Source organism: Falco naumanni, chromosome Z, assembly GCF_017639655.2.
Source record: "Falco naumanni isolate bFalNau1 chromosome Z, bFalNau1.pat, whole genome shotgun sequence".
Taxonomy (NCBI): Eukaryota; Metazoa; Chordata; class Aves; order Falconiformes; family Falconidae; genus Falco; species Falco naumanni.
Genome location: NC_054080.1, coordinates 1918835 through 1941776, shown reverse-complemented (window position 1 = coordinate 1941776; position 22942 = coordinate 1918835). Strand labels below are relative to the sequence as shown.

The following is a 22942-nucleotide window of genomic DNA, read 5'->3' as shown; positions in this document are numbered from 1 at the left end:
AATGCTTCCATGCAAGGTAAAATACAAGGACAGCACATTGTTCCCATATTTCACAAAGACAGCACTCTGCCAGCAGGGATTTGGGCCCTGGACAACAGCTATTTTTGTTTAGTGCTCAGACTTAGAGCAATGAACCTCTGCTCCACAGCTCGCTGATTAGGGGCAGGGTTTGTAATGACCTCATTTCACAGGCTGTGGGTTTAGACTGGTTGAATGTGGGATTCTCAAGGAGTGAGGCTAGAATAATCCCTTTCCCCTAGGCTTCATATTTTTGAATTTACAGTTGCAACTGGAACAAAGCTTTTCGGTTTACTTGAAGAGGCTTGATTAATACCTTGTGACGGAAAACTGCAACTGGGAGTGAAAAACCTGCTTATTGTTGATAAGAAAAAAACGCTGCAACTTCAGTGTTTGGTGAGTTTCAGACTGTGGAGAGCCACTGACTAGAGCAAGTAGGCAGCATGCCCTGCCCTGCAAAACAGAGAGGCAAGCTCTTGCAAAGCAGCAGAAATGGCTGATGCACTCATTGACCATCCCCACAGTCCCTCATCCTACCCCAAGTTCCCACCTCTCATCCCCATCCCACTGTCCTCTCATGGCCCATCACACTACACCTCCTCCGGGCAACCCGGATCACCTCCAAACCACACTGCAGACACCCAGAGCGTCCCTTCAGAGCCTGACAAAAATCCAGCTGTTCCGTGCCGCTTGCACCTAAGGCAGAGAAAGCTGCCCCTCCTCATCTACTGGGGACTGAATGTCTCTAAACCATCATGCTCCTGAAGATGCTTTTTAAATAAAAGCATTTGCAGCGGTGCTGCTCCTGCTAAGGTGGAGCTGGGCACCTCCATTGTGGGCCCTTTTCTGTGCCCTTTCCACTGGGAAGACCAGCTTTAGCTGGAAGAAAACAACAAGAAATCATGTTGGAAAACTTACTCATTTCTTCATTCAGAGAAGACAGATAATAAATGTCTTCTACTGCAGACATGCAGGAATGGCAAAAAAATTGTTTTTTCTCAAGAGGATGCTTGACCATGTGATGGTACTTGCAGGGATGCGGAAGAAAGGAAAGCATCCAGCTCACAGTGATGGCCCATTCAGATTCCTTGTGGAGACCTGCAGCTAAACTTGCTGCCTCTCTGCCCAGCTAGCTTGGCTCTTGGATGTCTGAGAGGCAACTCAGTAGCCTATGAGACAGCATGGGACCAAAAAAAAGGTGTTGCTGCTCTTCCTGCGGCCCTGATCAATCCACCTAACCTCCAAGCTGAAGGCAGGAGACTGCCCTTCCCCAGGAGAGGAAGGTGAAAGGCTGCAATGGTCCAAGTAGCTGGTGTCAATAAAGCGCTCTGTACATGCAAAAAAGCTTACTAGGATGCACCGAAAAAAAAAAAATCCTTTATTTGGAAAACTTACTTTTACAAAAGGGCGTCTACATGCTGGAAGTGCAGGAGTTTGCCTCAGAGCAGTTGCTAGAGGTGGTTTCATCACCCGTCAGTTCACTCATCACACTGGGGTGTAGAGCCGGAGGCAGCAGAGCCCCATTGCTGGGGACACCTCAGGCAAGTGGATGGTGCTTGCTCACGGCCTGGTTGTCTTTCTCCCAGCCTGGAGGAATGGCAGAGCTTACAGCTCCAAGGGTGCTCTCTGACTGCAAGCCAGAAAACTCTGGCTCTGCCTCATCCAGCAGGATTTAATGAAATAAGTAGAATAATGCACTTTGATTATGAACGCTGATAACTGAGTTCAGAAAATGGATCGGCCAATCATAGTATTAAGATGAAAAAAAATCTGTCATATGTAAGAGGAGAGGGTTATAAAGCAGAGAAATGAGTAGAGAATAAAGCTGCATTCAGAAGTCAGTGTGAGTTTCCATCCTAAATCAATATTCCTTTATGTTCCCAAGCAGCAGTGTTTCCCTACAAACAGGCTGGGAAATTATTTGCAATAACTGGTTCAAAACTTTAAGTAGCTAGCAATAGGCATGCTGATATACTGAAATTATAAAACTTATCCAGAAAAAGCATTCAGAATCAGGCAGGTGCAGAATGTTCAGGAAGGCTTGTTCTGAAATTTGCAGGAACTGAATGTTATTAGGCTTCAAGAGTAACATGACTCACAAGCAAATTTACACCACTGACTTGGAAGAAACAAGTTACATTTTCCAATAAATTATGAGCTATGAGCTGAAGGGACGAAAGTGCAAAAATGTGTACACAAGGTTTAGCACTTTCTTCTGGTTTCCTGTCTCATGAATGGCTTGATATTAACAGAGTGTTCCTCCGAGGTTAATCCTGTATCTAAAATTCTGCCAGGGGGACATCACTTCTTAGCTTTCGTTTTAAGTTCCCATGAAGGCCAAGAACCAATTGTCCTGAAAAACACTTTTCAGCAGACCCTGAATCTGTGTTGACGGCTGTCTTTCCAGAAAAGCTGAATACTGGCATAGCTGCTCTCATGTCTCTCTACTGATGCTTTCCTGTTCAGAAACAGCTCCAAATACATCTGTATTACCCCTGGAAATGCTACACACACAAAAAATCACATTTATTGGAATTATTGGCAGCATGTACTGTTCTGTAAAGTTTGACATCCCTTAGGTGGGTTACTGAGGCGGGTTCGATCTCCTTCAGGCGATGCAAATTCTTCCTTAATAAAATGCTTCGTGCTAATTTCAGAATGGCTCCACGACGAGGCTTTACCTGCACAGACAGACAGAGAGCAGCAGTGGTCCAGGGAACCAGAACACAGTCCTCTTGGATAGCGCACCTGCTGACTTCATGATGAATCCCAAACTGGCTGTTCAGTCTGTGTTCACTTCTCTTGACTCTATTACTGCAAGCAAACCAAGCTTAGAAGACCACACAGCATGGCATCTCAACCAGGGTGGCTACACACAAGTTGTAGCTCTTGATGTGCTTCTTCAGCTGGGGCTAATTTTGAATTCAAATGAGAAGTTTCTTACAGTGAATATGACTCAAATGACTGGCTGTTAACAGAGTTTGTGCAGCTCTGAAAGTAGTTCCGAATATTTATTCTGTAACGTCAGATATGGCCTGTAATATTACAGCAAATAAATTAAGGGGTGAGCTAGGAACCACTGATTTAGATTTGAGATCTACCATACATGAGTTAAATGCCAGGGTACAAGGCTTCTGGAAACGGAGAAAACCTTAACAGCTCTTCAAGTAATCGTGAAGAACAGACTCACCCTGAAAAATGCAGTCACCAGAGGGTAAGTTGAACTATGGAAGTCGTAGAGAGAACTGAAGACTGATTTGCTACTATATGAGTTACCAAAAGAAGACATGTGACAGACTACCAGTAACGGTAACCTGACCGTTAGCCCAAAGCCCTGGTGTTGCGTATTGGAAGATCTTCTTAGGATGATGCTGAGTAAAGATCCTCCCATGGGAATTGTTCTTCCACCAACTCTTGTTTTCTGTGCATCTAAGAAAGAAGCAACAGCAGTGAAGGCTAAGGTTCTTTGATAGTCATGGTTAGATTCAGCTTTTCAGGACTGAAGTGGTTATATTTCCCCTTGTGTACTAGGCTACCGTTTTCCCAAACACGCCTTCTTTCTGTGCTGCTGGGGACAGTTCTGAAACTGAAGGTTGCATCCAGCCTTTTGGAAATCCTCCATTAAAAAAACCAAAACCAAACAAACAAACAAACCTGACAGAAATATCAGCTGCTGCTACAGCAAGAATCAATGTTTAAAGGAGGGGAGGGCAACACCACTGTTTTAAAAACCTGAAGGGAAGAAATAAATCTCTTTCTTCTGGTTTGGTGGAATTCAGCGTTACTTACCAGCTAGCAGACTCATTTTTTTTCTCTCTTTCTTCACAGCGACCTTGGCTTTGGCTATTCCTTGTGCATTTGTAAATAATACTATGCCTGCAGTCTTGCTACCACTTTAGTTTTATACAACACTCCTTTATGTACTGCCTGGAAACAGAGTCTTCTGCAGACGTTGCCTAACATCAGGGTGAGGGGCAATTATCTAAAATTTTAAGTACGGCAGCTGAAATGTATGAGAAACATGCATTTATTTGTTCAATTCAGTGTTATCATCACACAGTGAGAGCTGCATAGTCTGTGAAATTTATCCTGTTTGAGTGAGAGGAGATGGGGCCCTGCATCTGAAAGTGAATCAGTTTTGAAAAGATGCTATAAGGCTTCTGTTTGTATGAATGTATATATGTTGAAAAGGCTGCTGTGGTCTCATGCAGCAATGAAATTATGCAGAATGTGGACCATGTAAAAAAGCTTGTATTTTATTAATGATTCTGTTACTGATAATCTAGCTTATTTATGGAGCAAGCAAACAATTTTAACTTGAATTTTCTTGTTTCAGGGCCAGAGGAATGGAACGCATCTGTTGTTTCAAAATGTGCACTTAACAAGAATCGATTGGCTCACAGAAAACGCAGCTTACCAGGAATGCAAATATCCACATTTTACCTTTTCCAACCATCGGTGCTTGTTTTTATATGTGGAACGAGGAGACAGAAACTGCAATAATAATGATTTTTTCTTCTGGTGCTTTTTCTACTAAAGCATCGTTAACTCTTTACACATATATGGCTCATAATTCCAGACCTATGGCTGAATGTTGTATTTCCTGTCTAACTCAATTAGTAAGTATATTTATCCTTTCTAACTCTTGCAGGCACCTGTGTAGAGATGTGATGACACTGAGCATACCTGGCAGAGCAGAATCGCCTGTCACTGCCAGACAGGACTGCAACATAAGAAGTCCCAGCAGAGAGAAGGTAACTACTCACTGTACTTCTCCACCCAAGAGATCCTGGGTGTAATACCAGTTCTGTCGTGGTTTAGAAAAAGCTGATAAAATTTATTTTCTTTTTCTCAACACTTTTTTAAATTTTTATCTGCATTCTCCTTTTCTTGTGCAAATAGTGGGCATAAGTTAATTTCTCCTGTTCAAGTGCATTCCTGCTGAAAGGACACCACTCATCCTTTCATTCTGCACTGACACATGTTGGAGATTTGCAGTGCTGCTCTCAAGCAGAAAGCCAGCAGGTATCACCTCACCCTCAAAACTAGGATAAGATGAAGAGGACATAGGTGGGCTGGAAAATAGCTAGGGAAGGAGGTTTAGAAGGACATGAGGATGAGGGACATGATTAGAGGGAAGCTCCTTTGTTCTATTCCTGATTTATCAGTCTCATAGGAACCTCTTACAGCAACAGTGTTAATATTGCCTGTTTCAAACATGCAATAAAGTGACAGTACGAATAATACTGACAGCATAATCAGATGCTAACCAGAAGGTTAAATGAGCTCTGTGGGAGGAGCTAGCACGCTTGTGTCTCAGAGAACACGAGGTTTACAGAACACTGCCCTGCCCAAAGCCACCCTGCACAGCTCTGCAGCGTGGGTATTTTACATCAGTGAATGACATTAATTTTGACAGTCAGACTACCACTGATTAGTGTCAGATTTTCATTGCCTGACAGGCAAGCAAACCCCAGGCACAACAGCACTGTTCTCCAGACTCTGAGGAGCGTCACTGATTTAGCACTGGCATCCTTCTGACACTATCAGCCTGTGTCCTGTCATTGCTGTGTGTAAGCAGAGACCAATCCCACGAGTGTTTTGCCACTCCACATAGAAAAGTGTGGGTTTTATTTGCACCTTCTCATTTTAACCTCATTCAGGTTCTCAGAGATTCATGGTTTTGTTTGCTGCCTTTATAAAACAGCTGAGGCTTGGCAGTAACTGCCCACAGACAGCCTTGCCAAGTCCCCAGAAGCTTGTCTCATGTCTGGTTATACTTCAAAGATGTTTTTTCTTTTCCTCTGAAGTGCCTTCCTAAATCAGCTAACTGCTTTGGACTCCACATCTAGTCTGTGTGTCATCTGTACTAATAAACAGGAGACTCTTGGATGTCTCTCAAGGTGTTTAGAGATCACTGCAGTACAGTTTACAAAGACCAAAACCAACTAATTAGATCTATTATCTAAAATAAAAAGGGCATTTGTTTACTGAATCTGGTTTTGCAGAACATTTTCTAACATGCTAGGTTTTGTATTACTTGTGACCTAAAAGCAGTACAATTAGTACATTGCTGCATTCTTCCTTGCTAGAAGTCAGGGCCAAATTACAGGCTAATTTGGAGTTGCCAAATCCTGACTCTAACAGAAGAAAGGATGAGTGGGAAGACCGTATATTAAACACTCAGGAGGAGGAGTGAAAACTGTATCACGGTATCCTTTTCACTGCTAGGGAACCTCCACCACTTTGTTTGTTTATATTTTCAGTTATAGCACTGGCTATCTCCATTCAGGTAAAATTCCCAAAGGAGACTGATGGGATTTGATAGAAAAGAAATTAACCTAGAATTACAGGGTATAATGCTCATAATCCATCTTCTGGCGTGGAGTTGATCCGGGGAGCTAAGGGTAAGCCTTTGACCAGATGTCTACCGTTCTCCCACTAGATCCTTACAGTAAGCCTCCAGCTTAGACAGAGAAAAGAACCAAGATGCTGCTGTGCTGGAGCCATCACTATTTCATCAGTGTAGTGGATAATACCAGCTTATACGGTTCTGAAGTCTCCAAAGGAAGAAAAGGAGTTTATGAAGACAAAGAGGAGTGGACGTAATTTGGAAAATAAAAGGAAGACATACACTGAGAAAGGAATGGATGCTATTTTTTCAGGAGACAGCGCAGGGTGGATGAAGTAAATACAAAAGCAGGGAAAATCTTGCCTTCTGAAAGAATAAGCAAAGAGATATTTTATTTTATTTTACAACTTTTTCTATCTGTATTTAATTTCAAAGTGTCCATTACTGATTCTCTCTTCAAGACTTGATAAACTGGATGAAAATACATGCATCTTGGTTTTGTACTACAGGAATAAACTCCCACAACATGAAATCTCTTACAATGGCATTTTTTTTCCTCTCAGCTTGTTTCCCAAGTCATCTTTGAGGTTATCAGTAAATAACAGACAGTAACTGGTTAAACAGTCTGTTACCTACTTTTCCTTTCATCAGTTGGTGAAAATCCTGCACAACCTACATACAACCGTGCCAGAGGAAGAAAATACCACTTGTTTCACTGAGACAGATGCATACTGCTAAATATAGATTTTACTGAACTGTTGGTTTCTAAGTTCATAGGACTCGTTTCCACTGCTTCTCAGTGGCTCTTTCTCATCTCCCATGTCATTGTCTTTCATCTGCGTAAAATAGGCAGGAGAAGCTTTGCATTCATAGTGCCTGTCAATAGATTTCAGGTGGATCAACATATGAAGAGCGTAGGCCAGAACCAACAGCAGAATCAGTGACATAACCAGTCCCATAAGTATCGCTGGAGAGAAAATGGATGCACAGTCTTTTGCGTAGGCAAAATGTCCTTCTTGAATGTTAAAACCTTGAATCTACAAAGAGAACAAAAGGGCTTATATTAAATAAAGTACTTGTGTCTCAGTTACATGCAGCTTCATGAATTTGCTCCTGGTGGCAGGCAGAATTTTTCATTTAATACCTGCATACTGCAAAATTGTACCTATCAGTGCTAGCTGGAGTTAATGCTCAGAGTTTACCCATGTCAGTCTTCTAGAGACCACCAGTTATTCTAATCCACTTCACTCTGCTGCCCAAGGGATTTGCAGTTGTGTTTCAAACAAAATCTTCTATGACTACTCATCAGACCCCAGTAACACTTAATTGTAATCGTGGTACCTTTCAGGTTAACAGTACATTTCCAGTACTGTTTGTTGACAGCCTGTTTCACAATGCATAAACTTCAACATGACAAACAAAGAAATACACTCAATTGCCTATGCTAATATTCAGTTTTTCTCACCTGATCCATGTGCACGGTATATGGCAGGAAACCAGATAAACTACGTGAAGTTGCATTCAGCTATGGCCAAAACTACCAAACTACCAGTAAGTTTTACTTGTGCCTTCGATTCTAACATGGTTTACCACACTAGCATTCAGGGAATTGACTGTCTGCTCCACTAAAGCAGCCTGTGGGCATCTATCACATGGTGAGAAAAGGGGATCAGCTTTCCCCCTCAATCCCCCTTTTCAGCTCTTCAGGCCCTATGACTTGGGTATCTAAAACCAAGACATCCTCATCCAGTCATCTTAGGCTCCCTTATTGTCAAATGCAGAAAATTAGGCACTTTCAGAAGATGATTAATCTCATCCTAAAATAAGGACTTAAGATGAGTCACAGGAATTATCCACTGGCTTTAGAGGCAGGCTGGGGTGACTATAATCAGGGCACAAGGTTAAAATTACTAGGCGTCAAAAGTTAAGTGAGATGAATCCCATACTTGGTGACTGATGTTGTTGATGCCAGGTTGAAGAGCCCAGCTCAGAGAGATGTTTACACTAGCATTTAAATTCATTCCGCACACTAATGGGAAACCCACACAAGAGACTACAGAAAATGTATATAGCCCTTCATTTCCTTGGACAGGAAAGTGAGCATAATAATTTAAGTCTTCATTTCTATTTCAAGTTCCATGGACATCCTGTAAACTGTACATGGAAGGTCATATACTTTCTTGGCAGTGAAGTGCAAAATTTCCCATCAGTCTACCTATGGAATCCATTTGGCTTAATTCCATGACATTACCTGGAAATCAATAAAAGTGACTTCCCAAAGCTTTGAAAGATCATTTGCAGAGCTGGGTACAAGAAGTGCATCGTATCTCTGCAAGCTGCTCACGTGTTCACAGTGGTAGGAGTAACTTGCTGGTGCATATATTCTGGTTGCATTGAACGTTGCCTGTATGGAGTGGTTGTAAAGAAGCTGCAGTCTGTGTAAACTAAACCAGTTCTGAACAGACAGCTGGTAATAGCTGGCTGTTAACAAGAATCTGAAAATACGTATGGGAAGAAAGGTGAGTAAGTCTACCTAAGAGTTACAACTATTAAATTCAAATGTTGAACAATCTTAGAAGACACACTGGTATTACCAGAGTTTCACCCATTTATACCAGTGGGAGCTCTAGCCACTTCTACTGAGTCTGGAAAGTGATCTGAGGTTCTTCACTGCTGCAGCTGAAGGAGTTTGCTGCCATCCCAAACACTGAGGGGTTTTTACTAAATTACTTCGAAAAATCTGTATGCAACATTGGTATTGCACTTCCGTAAAAGATACAGAAAATTATTTTTCAAGAAATGTTGTTTTGTTCTGTTGACAAGAAACAAACATAAAGTAGGTCATAGTCTGATGCCTGAGCAGCCCACACTATCAGTTCTTGTGGCAAAATTTCCAGACAAAGATGTAGCTAATTAGCAAAGTTTAGCAAAAATTTCAGACACGGGAAGATTCTATTTAAAAGAGATGACCCAAACTTTTCTCATTAACAGAAAAGTCAACATAGAAGAAATGCCTTAATAAAACAAGGCAGGCAAATGTTAAACCTATTAAATGCAGGTGTGCCTATTATATAATCAACAGCTTTTATCACATTATTTCTGTTTAGACAAATTCTCCTAAAACAAATTCCACAAGCAACTGCATAACAATGCATATTAACATGTGATTATCAAATATTTACATTATCATATAAACTTACCGAATAACAAGTCCCTTTAGATTGCCAATGTCACCAAACTTCAGAGAAAGCCTAGGCCAAAAACCAAGTAACATCAGGCTAGATAAAAAACTTCACAAATCTTAAGAGAAAAAAGCATCACAAAAGATCAAGCACAGTTATACCTGGAACCTTTTGCTCAGTATACCTTCGAAGTCAGTGAGAAAAAAACTGAAAGGATTAAATCTTCCTCCAGTGAAATCCAGTAGTTCACCTGTTAATTTGAGTGAGGCCTAGACCGTCCAGAAAGAACAGAACTGCGTGTTTAACTTTCCACACAATTCAGTTTCAGTTCTTTCAACGTCAGCTGACAATTAGGTCCATTTGATCGGTGTTCTTCTCATGCCATGACGATTCTGTCATGCATCACCTCTATGCCATTAGAAAGTGTAAACAGCCACATTATTCCTGTCTTTTTAAATACCACACTTCTACCATCTCTGGAATTAATGCATTGTAGCACTGCATGATTAAATGGCATGTTTTTTTGGCTTAACAGTAATGTTTTGCCTCTTAAAACCTGCATAATAGATTCTCGTTGTTGACATAACCTTTTCAGACTAAGTAGAGATAAAACATAGTGAAAACATGCAGCATTGGAAAGACTTCCAAACTTAAAGCTGAAGAATATTTTTTTAAAAAAAACAGCTAGCCCTATGATTTCAGAGAAGATCTGGACTTCTTGACCTTGACTAACACTGGTACAATAAACCAGGACATTGAATCTAGACTACCCCTTGCTTTGCTACAAAGGGATATCACAGACAGCTGAGGACTGGACACAGGCAAATATGGCATTCAACTCAGTGGCCTGATCCAGAAGTTGGTGCATAAAAAAAACCTGCCGGTTGGATTATTGTATTTGTATAGCAAATGCGTATGTGCTCGGTGTCAAATATTTTTTCCTGACTCCAGCTACTTTGCGTTGATCAGGCAGTGTAAACCACCCTGAAAGCTGGCATAAAGCCACAACAGAGTCAAAGAAAGCTGGAGAAGGGAGAAGCTTAAAGGACTTTTCTGGGGTGAGAAAAACAGAGCAATACATCCTGTGAGCACTCAGCCATCAACTGGTATAATTTAGGTCAGCCCTTAAACATGAGACTACAGGTAACATTCAAGACAGTGTTTCCCTTTCTTCTCTGCTACAGTCAAATGCAGGTTGACTAAGAATCTACTCAAGACTCTTATTTGATAATTACACCTGAGTCTAATCCTGACTCATGAGCCCAGATTATCTATTTTCCTAACCATAGAGCATGATTTCTACATATAGGGACCTCAACCAGTACTTTGATGTGATCAGTGGCAACGAATGAATGGATACTTGAAACATACAGTTTTTAATTACTTGATAAATGGAATCTAGCAGAGATGCCACAGATCTGTTCATGCAAACTGTCAAATGTCCTGACAAACCCCTCCTAGAGAGAGCTCGGAATAAGGAAGTCCTTTCTTGATTAGGATTCCGGAGCACACTCAAAGGGCAGGAGTCAGTGGGAGTAGTATTTCTTAATGTACCCCAAATAAGCAAAGTATAAAACATGCAAGAAAGCAAAACCATTGGGGATGGGTAGCATTTTCCTCTCTCTCTCCACAGAAAAGAGGCACAAAATGCTCAGTAGTCACAGTATGTCTCTTGACCAGAAAAACATGCCAGCCTCAGCTTCAAACTAAGCAACAAGGTCCTGCCTGCCTTTAGCAGCACACCCCTAGCTCAAGGCTAATCAGAAAACTATGACAGAAACGAAGAGAAAGATCAAAAGACATGGCAGGTAAGATGGCTCTGGACAGTACAGAGCTTGAAATTAAACTTGGTGAAACACTGAGAAAAGGCATGTCAAGGGTATGCTGTAGAGTAATTCTGGTTCCTGACTCTTCCTTTTTTAATGAATAATGTATTCTATAAATCCCCAAATATCTTTCAACATAATGCATCAAGCAGAATATGCATCCCTGTGGTGGACTGACTCCAGCCAGCAGCTAAGACCCATGCAGACACTCACTCGCTCTGCTTGCACCCCACTCCACAGCAGGACAGGGGGAATAAAAGGAAGAGCAAAGGAGGGAATTCATGGGTCAAGATAAGAGTTTAGTAAGTGAAGGAAACAGGGGGGTGAATGACCACAGTTTTGCAAAGGCAATCGCTGACTGTCTCCCACAAGCAGACTGATGCCCAGCGAATCTCTGAGCAATGGCTACCCTAGAAAACCCAGCCGCTATCCCCTGCTCCCTCTACCCCAGTTTTTATTGCTGAGCATGATAGTTATATGGTAGGGAATATAACTCTGGTCAACATGGGACAGCTGTCCAGGCATTGTCCACTCCCAGCCTCTTGCCAACCTCAGCCTACTCACTGGTGGGGCAGCACAACAAGCAGAGAAAGCCTGGACACTGGCTCAGCAAGAGCCAAAACACCGGTGTGTTATGAATAGTTTTAGTCACAGACACAAAACACAAGAGAAATACCTCCATTCCAGCCAGAACTAGGACAATTCTTAATCTCTTAGAACTCAGTATTTACAGACTGAAGCATCCACTACTGTAACCAGAGTACGAGGTACCTGTGACAGGTAAGTAGACAGAGTAGCCTGCTGAAATCTAAGTCTCTAAACAGGAGCTCTGCCACTGCACTCCTGATTTTTCAAGCCTTATGAACAACTATAAAACTATACTTCTTGCTTTGAAATCCTTACTTTTGCATCAGTATATTTTCTGTGAGGTTACACTCGTTACTAATAAGACTAAACTATTTCTGAATTGCAGACCAGAAGAGAAGAATGAATCCTGGTTAAGTTATTACTTTTTATTTTTAAAATAAGATTATTCCGTTCTCTACCTCTGCCTGTCAAAACATACTGCCAGATTAGTTCACGTGTTGATGATGTAAAATTCAGACTGCCTTGATGAACACTATGGTACCACAGGCAGAAAATCTGGCTTCTTTTCCAATTACACTTTTAGTTTTCTCGTAACCTCACTAGAATTTCTGTGCACCTTGGGTTATTCTTCACCGGTGTATAATCAGAAAGAAGTAACACCTACTTTCTGTGAAAATGTCTTTAGATGTACAGGTGAAATGTTGTATAGGAGCTACATGAAACTGCAGGGTTTGGTCATGTTATTTTTATTGGTTTGTGTCATTACAGATTCAAACACCATTTATCACTCAATGCTCACATTCAGCACATGCCCAGTTAAGTATCCACTTCCTAATTTCTAGACTCTTGCCTACCAGAATGGAATCAATGACCTGGTATTAAACATGAAGCCAGTCAGCATACCACATGGAGGGAGAGAATTAGTCAGGTACATGACAAAGGAAATTAAAAAAATCTACATGCCTTTCTAGTATAGCCATGGGACTGGAGGCCTTTGGGTTCAGTTAGGTTAATACATAGCTCTCACTCAGGTTTAGCAAAAGCAAACCTGCTAAATACTGTTCATGCTGAAGAAATTCACGGCAGACTGGGATGTAGAGATCAGGGTTTTGGAGACTCTTCAGATCACATGCAAACCTACAGTGAATTCACTCTCTGGCTTCTGTAACTCACTTATCGCATCCTGGTACTTGGGGCTACCAAACTGCTCCTAAACACACATCAGCATCTTGTAGCAATGGTTTATGCTACTGCTGCCACACATCCTACGAAGGGATAAGTGGCCATGCACAGCCAGCCCCTAAGCCTCCATACTCAGTGTAAGATCCTCTATCCAGTCTCCCAAGCAGCTACGTAAAACAGCTGGAGACTAAAGAGATCGACAGCTTCAGCCTCATAGGCACCAAGAGCAAAACTGGCTGGCCACAGGGATTAACTGCGCCACTGCAAGAGATGAAGACAGCTAGGTATATCTACGTGCCCTGTGAAAGACTGGTCTGAAAGCATATAACCCATGCTGCCCTGCTGCCTGCAATGCCAGGACATTCTAGGAAGGAGCCTGCCCCTGGAGCTCTACACCGCATGATACACAAGGTCTGGTTTCCTTCAGTATGTATTTACTAGACTTGTTATCTGTCCATTGGCAGGGTAGAATGCCACCTTACATTGCACTGTCCTCGCTGCAGTTTGAATCTCCAACATCCACTGTTGCATGGACACCAAACGTCTTCTCCGTCAAATCCAGCTGTGTGTGGTTTTCAAACTTAATCATGATCCTCTTGGCCCAGAAGAGAATGCAGGGGATGCCATTCACTGTAACATTGAGAGGGCTGTAGTGGCTGTGGGTGAATGGCCTCCAGGATGCTCTTTCCCACTGTCCTTTCCTGCTCAAGTTGTAGCTGACAACCTGATGGACCACACAAAAAACCGGCATCAGAAGATGTGTATTTCAGGAGTGACTCTCCATCCTACCAGAATAAATTAGGCCAGGACTTTGAGAGCATCTGTGGAGCCAGTTCTCAGCCACAGCAGTACTGAAACAAGGAAGCAGAGAAATCTCTCACTAACCCCTTCCCATCACGGGAATGGCACCACACAGACCTCTAGCTCCAGCACAGCTGGCCAGAGTGCCAATATAAGTTATATTTATTCTACTAGGGTTGTAGCACTGGGTCAAACTGCATTCTTAGCATGCTCCTGTCTCACCCCAGCACACTGCAGAGCTGCCAACAAAACATTAAAGCAAAGTCAGAATCACAAGGTGCTGATCGCAGCAGAAGACTATCTAGGACACTTGCACGAATTACTTCAACACACTAAAGAAGGCTCAGCCTGGGCCAAGGACACAGCCCACCATGCTGAAAGCACACTAGGTAGCTGTCCAGGTGAAAAAAATGTCCAAGTCTACATCTACCTGCAGACAGTTTGGCTCCTGATGGCTTTAAAAGCAGAAAAATGCTTGCTGCGGAACAGGCTGGCTCAAGTATGGATCCCTGCCTTTACAAAATGAGTCATTGGCAAGACGAAAACCTGGGGACTGCAGCTTCATGTCATCTGTAGACATCAGAAAAATGCTATCCCTTCTAAGCTAAATTTCATAGCAAAAGGAGGGCAATTGGGCAGTTGGGCAAAATAATTTGAGACAGTGAGTCAGAGCTCAGAAAGGACCTCAAAATTTAGCTGTCATTTCCATGTTTCAGACTAAAATTTCCAGACACCGGCTCTTTTCCATCTACAAGTATGACTATGATAATGTACACAATGTCTGCATGGCTGTTTTAGATGTCATATAATTAAGCAAGCTCAAATCCTGTACAAACAAGAGAAGTATTGTGAGTCCCAGTCACAAACAGCATCTTACCAGGTTCCAGAAGGGATGCAGTTAAGCTCCAAAGCTTTGTCTTGGCTTAAAGAGAGAGATTTTTTTTTTTTTTCTCTTCAGATTAGCAAATCACTTCTCCCAGCTCAGACCCTGAAACACCCCTTTTGATACTTGACCTTACGTATGGCCCAAGACCGCTTTAGGATTAAAGTACTCACAGCAACAAGCTAAAAGTAAGGTAAGAACGTGGCCAGAAAACGTGATGCAACAGCCAGCAAGAAACACTGACTATGACTGTCATCTGCATAAATTCTAAGGCTGTCTTCCCAGAAGCACAGATGAGAGATATTTATTCAACAGATAATTTATATTAGATTGCATCATTTGCAGGGGTTTTGGTACGGAAGCCTTTTATGCTCACTTTTTTACAAGACCTAATGACTAACCTCAGGAAAACTCCCACTAAATTTAACCAGTCTTGCAGTTTTGCTTCAGCTATTCTTTTAGTAACAAATGATACAAGCAAAATACTGGCCGCAGCAGTCAAATTACACTGTACAGAATATGGATGACAGGATTTGGTTCTTTCAGTAAGACCCTGTGCCCCAACTCACTGCCTGTCAGCACCAGCAATGGCAACTGAAGTCTCACCTCACTTCTCAGAAAAGCAGAAGGTATCTTGTACAGCACGTAGTGGATCAGTATCATACCACAATGATTTAGACAGTTTTGTTGGCTATTTCTTGTAAACAATGTATTATTTAATTCAATAATGTAAATGAAGAGATCTAGATGGGCTATGAAAAATCTTTACAGATCCAGTCCTTCAAACATTACCTGCGTAATTGCTACTTGATTTACATTAAATTTTGGCTTCACACCACCATCATAACGTCGACCTGCAGAAGAAAGTGTGTTGTTAGCCTACAAAGAAAACATCCAATCATTTATAAAAGCATGCTCTTGCACGTTCCTATGCAAACAACAGCTAACCCTGCATAAAATTTGTATTTCAGAATACCTGATATTTTTGGGGGGAAGTAATTTGGCTTGGTGCAAATACTGCTTTCAATACATGTATTTTCTGGTTTACTTTACCTTACTCATACAACAAGGTTCCGCTTCTTTCCATTGAACATCTTGACACTCTTACTGGGAAGAACTCCTAATGCCCCAAAATTACAAGATTCAGCCGTTATTCATCCCAAACACACTTAACAAAAGCTTCTTCTTTCTTCATACAGCAAACTCTGTTGTCAAAGGGTGTGTGTACAAGTGCATGGCAAAAACATGTTAACTATGGGTGGGAATTTCTTTCTCTGCATTGGTGAGCAATGGGAAGCTGTGACAAATAACCTGACTGTCTGACTGCTTGCCAGGAGAGTGACTTTTCACAGATCATTTCATGGACGCTCTCACAGCTCCATCCTTCAAACATACAACTCTGTTTTCATTTAGTTTAAAAAAACAAACAAACAAAAAAAAACCACAAAAAAGACAAAACACTTCTTTCTTCCACAGTCTCACTGCATCTCAGTCAGTTGGTAAATCATTATTTTAACCAGACAAGCCCTTTAAATGGTGTATTTTAAAGGGAGATATGCTTTAACAAAACATTTAACAGAAGTCACTAATGCCAACAGAAGCAACATCTGGGAATGAGGATCTTTTATGGCTGCTCTAAGAGAACCGGTATTCAGGCATTCAGCTCACAGAAAGCCTTACCATTTCTTTGCAGAGAATCTTGATCTGAGAATGCATGTGAACTAGAAGAGAGGAAAAAAATATTTACTGTACAGCATCTGGATTTAAAGTCTGCAGCAAGTTGACTGGGGAGAGCTCTTGTTCCTGTTCATTCAATAAAACATTCAAAACGTAACTCATATCCTTGGCTAGTTAATGTCACAGGAACAGGGCAAATTAATCCCAAAGCTAGTGTACCCAGGGCAGTAATGCATACATTTTCAGAGATCCCTCAGGTGGATCAGCCCTGCCAGGCATTCCCATATCCTTACCATATTTACTAAAGGCTTCATTACCCCTCTTGTCCCTTTCCATGGGACAACAGTTTTGGATTACAGACTGAACCAGTTCCAGCCCACAAGCAGGGGAAGACAAGGATAGCACTGCACCATCCTCAGCGCCCAGAAATAATCAGAAGCAACATGCTGAATTTCTCCAGGACAGAGCAAATGCACTGGGCTAGCACGCATTATGCCCAGATTTATAGACACCTAAAGAGAGCTCCTCAGTGATTCCAAGCAATCCCAAACCCCATGGAAGTCAGCTGCAAGGTAGGGTGCAAGCAAAGCACATCTCAGGTGACAACATCCAGGCTTGTGATATTTTCAGCCTTTGATTTTCATCTTTGGTATAATTTAGGGATAAGTCTTCAGGTGTTTTAAGTATGATCTGCTTTCCTGAACCAGAGAATCAAGCCAGTAGATTCACAAACATCCCCAAAAGACCTACATGACCAAAGTCCAAGAAACCAGTCTCTCCCTTAGGACCAGACTCCACTCCTTGAGTCACAGGAACTCCTTTCTGCCCCCTCCACACCACAGCAGCTTCTTTGGGACCTGCAGCCCCCTACAGTGGATTCACCTGATGACACATACCCACATCTTAAAGTCTGCCACCGGTGTTCCCTAGCGAGTGAACACACCAGCACTCCCGCACGCAGAGCTGAGTATCGTTCCACAGAGACACTGCACAGCCTGCCCTACTTCTGCCCGCGCACTGCCTGCCAGGCCTTAAATGATGGTGGGGCCAGACCTCCCTCACCGCCACTTCACGTGGAAATACGCTTCCATTTTCTTCTCTTGCCTTGTTTCTTTCTGCCTTTCCCACCCATCACAGAAGCAAAATACTTGAAAAGATTGCACAAAGAACAGCATGTAAGGACGAGGAATAAAAGCAGTTTTCACTGTTTGTGTGTAGATTTGGTATTTGGCATTTCAATTGCGGAGTCAAGCCTTGACCTCACTGGGGAGCTCTCCAACTGTTGGGTGAACCCACTCTCCAGTGGACGCCCTGGGTAGGGGGATCCGTGTTACCCACTAGCATGTACTGCAGGAGTGATCCCAACCTACTTTCCATCACAGTATCCTTAATGGCAGATAAATATGAGTCTAAACAACGTAACGCCATCAAAGAAGGATCGAGGGATGGTTTACAGCCTGCCCTGCTTGCTGCCATGCCCTTGTGGATCTGGCAGTCAGGGAGTTTGATCACACTGAATGCAGCTTGCCTGAAACCCATGGCAATGTTACTGCTTCAGCAAAGCCCAGATTTCATGTGCAATGTCTTGTTTATGCTCAAGGTTTAGGACAGCAGCAGGCTCTTCTGATCAGTGAGAATGTCCTTTTGCAGGCATACTCTTGGCTGCCACAAATAATCTCTTCTGTCCTCTTGCAAATGCCTCAAACCCAGAAGGCAAAACAGACAAAAGGGAAGCAGAGTCCATATACCAGCTTGTCACTTTGCCACCAGACACCATGTCTGATGAGCGACTTTGCTCCAGACCATCAGGAAAGCTGCTCAGTCCCTTCAGCAACCAGAAAGACAGTTAGGGTCTGCAGCACCGCAGCAGCGACTGTGATCCGAGCTGAAAGAACCTTAAGACAATCTTAGGTTCAAAACAGTTCAATGTAGATGACACTGTTTAAAATCAATCTGGTAGTTTTATTCACATATAGTGAGACTGATTTTCTCCTCAGCTGCAGCTGTTAAATCCCAGTGACTTCAAAGAGGCTGTACACTTGCAGGCTGGGTCCCACTTTCTCACACTGGCCAAGGTTTAGGACAGCAGCAAGTGTTTTTGGGGGGTTTGGGTGCCAAGGTTTGTGCTGGGCTGAGGTCACCGAGCTGTTCAAAGGTCTCGCACCTACAGTAAGCAGCCTTGAGATGGGTGGAAAAAACCAGCTTTTGATAGATAGGTAACAAAAGACATGGCTAAAATGGACCAAATCTTGTTTTCTTGCTCAGACAAAATTCTCTCTTACATTGTGTAACTATTAGGAACAATATTTTTGTGATTTGATGCAGGCTTATTTTTCTTTTCTAGTGTTCCTGCATGACAGATTGGCTAGAAAAGGCAATTTTGGGGTATTTTTCCATGATAATAGCTACAATAATAAGGCACACCAAAAGCAAACTCATGTAAATCATTTAGTTGAACTAACTTCAGTCATATTTAGTTGTACCTATATATCTATTTACTTACACTTAGTTATATGTTTAGCTCCTCCCTATATACATAATTAAAAGCTTACAGCCCACTACTCCAGCTTGGAAATCACCATGCTGTAGTGTGCAGACTAAAACATTAAGAAGACACCAGACTGCTGTAAAACTGTGTAATACATTTCATCTCCTCACTGGACTTGAAAGGTTTTTATGCTGGTCTGGGAAAAGAAAGGGTTATTTTTTTTTCATGATTATCGGTTTAAAAAAAAACAATCATCCCTTAGTTTCGCATCTGGGGTAAGGCTAATATCGTGGTCATGCCAATTACATCACCTTAAGGAACGCTAACTGGTAGGCAACATCAAGTCTTGAGAAGAGTGTACAATGAATATATGAGGCATAGCTCATTGCAAACACCCCTGTAGGGTTACACCCTGGGAACAGTTATAACCGACCTTCACAGAGCCTGCCGGCACAGGGTGGGAGCTCATGACAATGCAGTTTGACTCCTCTGCCATAGCAACACACAGCCATGCCACTCCAGAAGAAATGTCAAGTTTCTGCTTTCAGGATGAAGATACTCAAATATAAATGACTGCACAGCTAATAAAATAGTCATGCTTTCATGATGAATGCAGTGGAGAGAGTGACCTGGGAACAATTGCTAAGTACCACAAGTACAACAAGTATGACCAGCCACACAGCAGGTACCCTCGGGAGGCAGGTGGAGGCACGCAAGGGAATAAACTCCACCTAGGCACTCCTGTTCGTTATCTGTTTATTAGCAATGCTGGTTGCTTCCTTTCCTCCTGCAGAAGGTATACAGCCCCAAGAGAGAAGATGAGGGAAATCCGTTACGGCAAGGCTTGCAGTCTTCGCTTTGTCTCACTAAAGCCAGATCACGATGGCACATTCTATCAGTGGTGTAAAGGAAGTCTGGCCTCCTGGTTTCTGAGCAAGCACAAGCTGATGTTGATGTCGTTGGGTCTTTCAGCTGCCTTTGACACCCATAACCCTGAGAGGTGTCACAAAGGTGTGTGATCTGTGACAGGAATGGGTGGCCTTCAGTAGCCATCCTGCTGTCAAATCAGCAACCTTTCCGATAAGAGGCAAGCTGGGGAATTCACAGGTGGCCCCTGGTAGCAAAGCCCTTTTGCCCTCAGCTGGACTATGTTTCACAGAACAAAAGCATTGAAAGGAAAAATGGGACAACACCACCACATTACAAATATATTTTCCTTTTTGTCTATAAAGATGTTAATTACATGTCAGAAACAGGACACTAGCTAGCACTAGAGCTTTCTTCTCCACTGCCTGAAAGACTATCAGCAAACAGTGGCTAGACCTGCAACTCAGTGACAACAAATCATTTTAGCACACTTAATTAGAGACTAGCCTTTTAAATTATTTTTTTTCAGCCACTCTACCCTAAAACTTCAAATTCACTTGCACATGTAGTATATCTTTTGATAACTAGTATTTTTCCTTATCAATTCATAAATAACCAGCTCAGATACACCCAGACATGTAAGTTGTATGTCAAATTTACCATACCAAGTACGTCAGGGACTCACATGAAATTGGATTAGCCCTAATACAAAGTACTGGGATGACTGATCACTATGTAAGACCCAATTAAATAAGATTATAAGTATAAAGAAGTGTAAATTCCCTCTTATCAGATGACATTATCCATCTACATAAGATAACCAAGTCTGGCTCATTTGTCTGGAAAAGTTTATATAGACTGCAGTTTGAAGACATTCACATGAACAGTCTTTCGTACACACAAACAAGCTGCATGGATAAGCCTGGCACTCAACAGTGACTGAGCGAGGAGCCCATAAACAGTTTCCACTCCATCAGGTTAAAGGGAAAAAAAAAAAAGTTAAAACTGTCTTTTATTCTTCGTATTGCTGCTCTGACTAAGCGCATCAGATGGCAAAATGTACTCTACTGCAGTATGGCGACTACTGCAGAATTATCCCTCTAATACTAATGTTGCCCAGCTGCAGACTCCCTCATTGGCTGCTGAACTAGTTTCAGTTAATTTATGAAGCACTGGATTTCCAAATATTTGGAAATAATTGGGAAATAACATGTGTACCTTCAACCACACTAAAAAAATAAGCTATGATTAAAGGTGGTGGATGAATGCTTGCTGAGCACCTGGTAGCAATGAACTGGTTGTAGTCCTAGGGACATTGGTCATAAGTAATTTCAAAGAAGTTATTAAAATTATAAACGTGTAAGCCTGGTAGTCCAGATTCAGGGCAAAAGCTAGTTCCTTCTAAGGAACACTCTAACAAAAAATCTTACTAAATTTTAAATGTTTAAATGTTAAATTTTAAGTTCTATCATTAAGATACATCTACAAGCCCATGACTCTTATATTTTTAAATTTTAAGTCTTCCGTGTTATGTTTTGGTAGCCTTACACGTGATTTGGCACAGAGACAGATTTATGCAATTATTTTACAATGCACTGAGTACAGGGGTTTGATTCGCACTTCAGTGGAAGTTCAGTAAGAACTGGATCAGAACAACAAGATACTCAAGCTTTCCTTTTTAATATATATATAAAAAAAACAGCTCATAGAACTTCTAGCAGATTAACACTGTGCGGGTATGATCCCACGTCCACTGAATGCAAAGACGAAACATCCATTCAATTCATTGGCATCAGGATCACAAATACATTTGTTAATATTTATTGTACTAAAGTTCCTGTAATGCTCCACTGCTTGCTCTCTCTCAGATTTTGATCTGATTGCAAAAAAGTGCAATTTTACTAAGAAGACACTGGCAAATCCAAAAACTGGCAGAGGAGAAGAGCAAGTAAGCTTATTTAAATGAAAACGTATTGTAGTATTTATCGGTAACTGACTACCAGATCTCTTAATACAAGCTTAAACAAATCACCACATGTCCTTCTTGCCTTAAATGCACAGATTTTATTGCCAGTTGTGACCTTCATCAGCATATTTGATCTGTTTGTTATTAGTGACTTTGGGGCATGATTCAAGTAATACAGTTTAGGCTGTTTTCACTTTTGTAATGCTTGGCTCTAGAAAGTCCCCTCTTCCCCCTGCTGTGATTTGGGCTTCCTATTTATATGTCATTAGAGAATGAAATAGCACTATGAACAATGATAAATCCAAATGTCCAGTAATCTTCTAAGTTTAATACTTCTTTGCAATATTGAATTCATGCTTCAAATATTCATTCTACACAAGTAGAATATTTTAACACCTGTGCTTCTTGGAGCAGTTTTCACACCCTTGCTATTACCCTATTTAGAAATCTGTTCCCACACAGACCAGGGAAAGACAGTCTGAGAGTCATTAAAATGTAATTAAATATGACAGATGCCCAGAAAATACTTATTTAAATACCATTTCTAGTATTGTTTATAAAATTGTTTTAAAGTTACATTTTTAATGCACTGTACACTTCAAAATAATTCATTTCTATATTTGACCCAAGCATTTCCAAACCTAAAAAGAAAATTAAAACCACGTCCTGACATTTTAAACTGCAATGAAATCTGCTTCCACACAGCAAAAATGACCAATTACAACATTTAAAAGATGCACTCAATTCCACCAGTTTGTTGATACACACTCGATTACTGACCTGCCATCCGCTGTCGCAATCATTTGCTCCACAGACACTGTAAATCCCACATACAAAAAAACCAGTAATAATCTAACGGCAGCGTTTCTTTCCATTGAGAAGACAGCCAGTCCCTCCACACCCAGCACATCTGCTCCTCTGGTCCAGCGGGCAGCCAGCTGCCTGCACTCTGCCTGGCACTGTGATGGGCAGCAGGTCCAGCCAATCGTGGGTGGGATCCACCACTCCATCACTGCACCGGCACCCAGAGGAGAAATCCTTCATCTGCTCAGATCTGTTCTGACAGCAGCCACCTACCGTTGCCACGTTCCAGCTTCCTTGTGAATCAAAGA

At 41.8% G+C, this 22942-nt stretch overlaps 1 protein-coding gene across 2 annotated transcripts; it reads right to left on the bottom strand.

The window, feature by feature from the left end:
* Positions 1-6729: 6729 nt before the first annotated feature.
* ATP6AP1L (ATPase H+ transporting accessory protein 1 like) lies at positions 6730-22886 on the bottom strand. 2 transcript variants are annotated; one of them, XM_040578991.1, is made up of 7 exons: positions 22611-22886; positions 16513-16553; positions 15625-15686; positions 13631-13872; positions 9571-9621; positions 8622-8865; positions 6730-7407 (listed from the first exon to the last, which is right to left on the bottom strand). In XM_040578991.1, the coding sequence occupies exons 1-7, from the start codon at positions 22838-22840 to the stop codon at positions 7105-7107; spliced, it is 1173 nt and encodes a 390-aa protein (XP_040434925.1). In that variant the 5' UTR covers positions 22841-22886; the 3' UTR covers positions 6730-7104. The 2 variants fall into 2 exon arrangements, with proteins under 2 accessions (XP_040434925.1, XP_040434926.1); XM_040578992.1 differs by lacking the exon at positions 16513-16553 and having other exon boundaries at positions 22611-22721.
* Between the last annotated feature and the right edge of the window lie 56 nt (positions 22887-22942).

What these genes read in the sequence shown, in the direction of transcription:
- ATP6AP1L (XM_040578991.1), bottom strand. Translation starts at nt 22,840, where the DNA reads ATGGAGTGGTGGATCCCACCCACGATTGGCTGGACCTGCTGCCCATCA. An exon ending in ATTGCGACAGCGGATGGCAG is followed by an intron (nt 16,554 to 22,610) that starts GTCAGTAATCGA and finishes CCTCTCTTCTAG; the next exon opens with TTCACATGCATTCTCAGATC. An exon ending in ATCAAGTAGCAATTACGCAG is followed by an intron (nt 13,873 to 15,624) that starts GTAATGTTTGAA and finishes GTGGTCCATCAG; the next exon opens with GTTGTCAGCTACAACTTGAG.